We start from the raw sequence: 6000 nt of genomic DNA, 5'->3' as shown, positions 1-6000 counted from the left end.
ATGCCCTTAAAATATCGCATATAGTTATAGCAATTTTTAGGGCCCTAATTGCAATCGCACAAAAATTCCATATCGTACAGCCCTAGTTTAGAAGTATATTGTCTGTGGACTCTGGTATATTAGGTGGTTTATAATAAACTCATATCAGTATTTTTTTATTTATTGTTTTTGCCTCCATGTATTTCTACCCACAGTGACTCCACATGTTCATGTCCCTCACTTATATCTTCCCGGAGTGTGAGCTTTAGACATGACTTTACATAAAGAAAAACCCCTTCCCCCCTCTGCTTTGTTACATTAACTGCCCAATCAAAGCTATCATCCAGCCATGTCTCAGTTATTCCCACTATGCCATAGTCCTCTTCAGACATTACTCGTTCCAGTTCACCAGTTTTATATTAGTCAGACTTCTAGCATTTGTATACCTACAATTACACAAAACTGTATCGTATTGCGGTTCACAAATCACATCTGCAAGACACAGTGGCTCAGTGGTTAGCAGTGAGGTTCGAATCTGACCAAGGACACAGTCTGCAAAGAGTTTGTATGTTCTCCCTGTGTTTTTGCGTGGGTTTCCACCGGGTACTCCAGTTTCCTCCCACACTCCACAGACATACTGTTAGGAGACTTAGATTGTGAGCCCCATTGGGGGCAGTTGGATTCTAACATCTGTAAAGCACTGTGGAATAGAGCAGCGCTATATAAGTGCATACAATAAAAAAGGACAAATCTCGGCTGAGTCTGCAATACGGACAAGAATAGGTCATGTTCTAGATTTTTTTTTTTTTTTTTTTGTGGGGCTGTGGAATGGACAGCACATGGTGTGCTGTCCGCATCTTTTGCGGCCCTGTTAAATTGAATGGGATTGCTTCCAATACTCAATGTGGATTGGATACGGAAAGAACATATGGTCATGTGCATGAGGCATATTATATCTATTTTTTATTTTATTTAATAATAATACAAGACAAAAAGTACTAACATGAACCCATCCTTAGAGAAAAGTGTAAGGAGAGAGGTACAAATGCCAGCATGTCCAAGCTATTATGGGATATCCAATGACATTATAGGGAGATTAGAATAGGAGAAGAGGACTCTGACTCCCAGCACAACCAAGGTGTTATCAGTTATTAGAATATATTACTGGGAGCAAGTAGACACCCAGTATTTCCCTATAATGCTGTCAGTTCAGGTCTGGGGAGCGACAGTCAGTCCATGAGTTACAGCCGACAGACCGTGTATCCCAAACTGAGCACGGTCCTGTGAATTAGCCCCAATATCTGTAGTTGTGGTGTAATTTGCTCCAAATTTATCAAAACATCATGTTTATTAAATTGGCTCATCTTTAAACCTAACACTTTTGTGCAGCTGTTTCTCGCCTACTTTTCAGAGAGTGATGTAAAAAAGCAAAAAAAAGTCACTAGTCTTTTGCACACGTGACCTCAAAAAGGAGCAAAAACCCTATTTTGCCATTTTTTGAAGATCAAACTCTAGAGTACAGGGCTTCATAAATTCCCCCCATAATTTCCACGAATTGCAATACTTAATGTATGGAGAACGTACAGCATGGTGAAAAGACCATGGTTTGTGGCAGAGAGAACATGAAATAAAGAGAGACAACATAAAAATCACACATTTATTTTCCATTTCCTAAATAAAAAAAAAAATAATAAGTCTTCCAAAGTCCATAGACAGACACCAGAAAACTTTACCTTTATACAGTAGGCTGCAGAAGAACCACTGTGTGTGGGAGAACTGTGCATGCAAAGGCAGCTCTGCACACCCATGTATGTACACACTTTTTAATGCTCCTCTTGTTCTATGTGCAGAGCAAAGGCACATGATACATGCATGTATCTCCGTCACACTAGTGTTCACAAACATAGCACTATTATTGCACAATCATTTGTCTTCAACTGTTGAAGCAGTGTGGCTTAAGAGGTGTTTGTTCCCTAAATGTGACTGCAAACTAAATGGGAGGAATGTCCCAGTTGCCAAATACATAACCCATGCTGAAATGTCTTGTATCTGGTCCATCTAAATAGCTTATAATACACATCTACTGACAATGACAAAATGCCAAGCACATGTTTCCAATACACCCAAAGGTTAATAAAATGTGCCGCTCTAGTAATGTGATTTTTTTACCCTAAGAAAGGGGTAGGGAAGCATTTTAAAACACTGTACAAAAAAAGAGCAAGGATTTAACAAGGTAAAAAAAAAAAAATCTCATTTTATTCAATATAAATCACATGATCATTACAGGTGAGACTCAAAAGGGACAGAACATGGAGACGGGGCCACAAAAGGGCTCTACAATGTGGAGAATCACAATGGGGGGATAATGTGACCATATACAGCAGGTAACAGACAATTGACAGAAGCTGTGAATATTGGAGTAGTTGCGGGTGCAATTGCCGTTCCCTAGTATTGAACAATACCTACCAGGTACCTCCTGACGAAGCCTACGTGGCGAAACACGTGTTGAGGTTGAAGCAGTGGGGGAACCGTGTCACCATTTTTCAGCAGCAACATGGGCAGGTAACATGGTATCTGGATTAGGGTGGGACTAGTGGCTTGCAGTTGTTCTATGCCATCTTTATGAGTAGTATTGCACCGTCCTAGTATACCCTACAGCATCCATTGTTTGGACACTGTGAATAAGAGTCAGGTAGTTGTTCAATACTAGGGAACAGCAATTGCACCCGCAACTACTCCAATATTCACAGCTTCTGTCAATTGTCTGTTACCTGCTGTATATGGTCACATTATCCCCCATCGTGATTCTCCACATTGTAGAGCCCTTTTGTGGCCCCGTCTCCATGTTCTGTCTCTTTTGAGTCTCACCTGTAATGATCATGTGATTTATATTGAATAAAATGAGATTTTTTACCTTGTTAAATCCTTGCTCTTTTTTTGTACAGGTTGTAGTGGGTTGGGGAGTGAGGTTCGGTTTTTAGGATATTGTAGGCTCTAAGCATTTTAAACACTGGCCATGAAGCTGGAGTACCTTGATGGTTTACATATTTACTGCTGGTGTGTGGGGGTCTAGGGGTTACATTAGTGTGTGCGCATTGATAATTTCATCATACATTCACATGAACAGAATTGGAGGCTGGAAAGCAAGCTTTAAAATCTAGGTATCTGATATCTTTATAGACATGACTGAGGTTCACAGAGGGATCCTGATATTTTACTATGCCTCTGTTCTTAAAGTAAAACAGGCTTGGATCCGTTTTTAAAACAAGATTATTAAAGTATAACAAGAGCGCAAGACCTATCACCATGTATATAAAAAGCAATAAAATAAACAATAAAGGACACAAAAATATACAGCAATTCAAATTTCTTTGGTTAGAAATATAAAATAAAAAATAATATATAAAAATATGGCAATGAGGGCTAATGAGAACACAAGTGACAAAAAAAAAGAATTCATAAATAGTTGAGAAAGTCTAATTTAAGAATGAATGTATACCAACAGATTCGGAGGGGAGGGATGTGGAGTGTAGAATGACTATTGCCTGTGTCTCATTTGTTTCAGCCCAGTTACATACTGTACAGATCACTCTGCTTTGGGCAGGAAAGGTTGGTTTTCTTCAGGCTGAGGCCCAGGATCACTTAAACATCTTTGTAAGCGCTGGGTGTTAGAACTTTCACTAGGATCAAACACATCATCGGCCCCAGGTGAAGGGGGCTCCTGGGCTACCATGGTGATCCCACCTTCATCGTCGTCTTCTTGCGTTTCATCAATAAGATCCACTGACTCAGGGGAAGCAGGGTCAATGGTAATTACTGGAAGATTTCCAGCATTTGACTTTGGCTCGTAAGCGATAGGATCTGGGTATAAGAACAAGTTAAACTTTTAAAAGGTATAAACAAGTACACCAACACCTGAAGTCCATACCATTGAAAATACAGTGCAAGTAATACGTTGCCACTTTAGCACATAGCAGAAAAGCTGTTAATTAGTCCATTACTTATCACTTAGAATTACTGTTTATACACAACAACATATCACAACTCAGAACAAAAGAAAAACAGAAAAAAAAAGTGAATTTTTTCTGTCTGGTAAAATAACTAGAAAGAATTATACTGGATTACCCACCAGCTTTAATTAGTCACTATTTTGGATTGCTCTCTTATTTCAGTATATGGCGGCCCTGCGGTGTGTAAACATGCCTTTTTTTTATGGGAGAATTGCCAGATAGAGCAATTTATATATGCCACTTATTTTTTTAAACATTTATTTTATACTACACATTCATTTGTGGCCATTTATACAATTAATTAGAATTTTTAATAAATAAGTTATATTCCAAAAGAAATATTTTTTTGAGCAAATGGTGCCAGAAAGCGAGTGCCAATCGAACTATAGAGTTTATTCCTTTTTGGTCTGATGTTCGAACACCCAAAACATCCATATACCAGTATTTGGTGAGCCACTGGTTTCTTTCTGGATTAAGAACTGTCCAATTCTGGTTTGTGGATACTACTAGGTTAAAGAACCTTAAAGCTGCCAACACAAACTTATAAGTAGACCTGGTGTAATAAATGCAGCAAGAACTCTACATAAGGCCCTGCCTGAATAAGCTGTAAAATAGTACATAGTGGCATAAAACAGTGTCTGCTATGCCATCTAGACATTGTTAGACCAAGGCGAATTACTATTTTCTATATACCACAGATATACTTTTATTGTTAATCACATTCTCACCTGAACCAACACGTGCCCTGGAAAGAGTAGGCGAATCCAACTTGTGCACAGGAACGGTTAAGTAATTAGCAGCCTGGAAAAAATGCAATAAACAAATGACTTCATCTGGTACCACTTTCACCTAAAACTACAGCATTTCATAGTTCACATACATTAAAAGTATTGTGCCCATAATGAGAAACATTTATGGCGTATGTATACACAGGTATGTACAATCCCTGTACTGAAGTTTATCACTAGACTGGATCAATGTAGAATAATCCCATAATTTAGACTTTCTTACTATATTTTTGGCAAAACAGATTTTCCAGGTTAAAAGAATTGGACCTAATGTAAAAAAAAAAAAAAAAAAAACTAGATTTTTGTGAACTCGCCTGTAAAATCTCTCTCGCTTAGTTCATTGAGGTATAGCTGCTTGCTGCCACTAGGAGGCGACACTAGGCTAAAAAGTGTTAGCTCCTACTCTGCCGGCTATACCCCCTCCAGCCTGGAGAGAGCATATTAGTTTGTGCTCAAGCAGCAGAAGAAAAAAAAAAAAAAAAAAAAAAAAAAAAAAACACATAAAAAACAAACAAGTAATGCCAGAAGGGCCGAACCAAACTGAGGACCCCACTGGCAAACAAAAACGCCAGCACCTGCAGTTATAATGAAACCGAATGGGTGGCAGCTGTGTCCCCCAATGAACTAAGCAAGAAAGATTTTACAGATGAGTTCACAAAAATCTTGTTTTCTCGCTCGTATCATTGGGGGACACAGAACCGTGGGATGCTCCAAAGCAGTCCAAGGGGTGGAAGAACACATCCCCATGGAAACAGCCTCGTGGAAGCTCAAGACACCGCTGCCTGCAAGACCTTGCGGCCCAGCACAGAGTCCACCGATGCAAAAGTATGCACCTGATAAAACTTGGTGAACGTGTGCAAGGATGACCATGTCGCGGCCTTGCACAGCTGTGAAGCTGAAGCTTGATGGAAACGAGCCCAAGATGTGCCCTGGTCGAGTGAGCTGTAATACCAAGGGGCGGCACCTTGCCCTGGGAGTGGTATGTCTCAGTAATTGCCAACCAGATCCACCTGGCAATAGTCACCTTGGAAGTCGCCAAACCCTTGCGAGGACCTTCCGGAATAATGAACAGAGTCCGTACGGCGGAAAGTTCGAGACAGACAAGTAAATCCTGAGAGCTCTAACGGAAAAACTATGTCTTCGTTGACATGGAAGGCCGAGACTACCTTTGGCTGAAAAGGTATAGGTCGGAGTACTGCCTTATTTCGGTGAGGAATAAGGAA

General features: G+C 39.8%; 1 protein-coding gene across 1 annotated transcript in view; it reads right to left on the bottom strand.

Annotated features, from left to right (window-relative positions):
• Positions 1 to 3128: 3128 nt before the first annotated feature.
• Positions 3129 to 6000, bottom strand: part of SLC9A1 (solute carrier family 9 member A1) — a 74792-nt gene continuing 71920 nt past the window's right edge. The window contains exons 11-12 of the mRNA XM_044288043.1: positions 4718 to 4790; positions 3129 to 3840 (exon numbers count right to left, since the gene is read on the bottom strand). Of these exons, the coding sequence (XP_044143978.1) occupies positions 3566 to 3840; positions 4718 to 4790 (348 nt within the window). The 3' untranslated portion in view covers positions 3129 to 3565. The remainder of the gene's footprint in view (positions 3841 to 4717; positions 4791 to 6000) is intronic.

Source organism: Bufo gargarizans, chromosome 3, assembly GCF_014858855.1.
Source record: "Bufo gargarizans isolate SCDJY-AF-19 chromosome 3, ASM1485885v1, whole genome shotgun sequence".
Classification (NCBI taxonomy): domain Eukaryota; kingdom Metazoa; phylum Chordata; class Amphibia; order Anura; family Bufonidae; genus Bufo; species Bufo gargarizans.
Note: the sequence above shows the minus strand (reverse complement) of the source record. Positions and strands in the feature narration are given on the sequence as shown.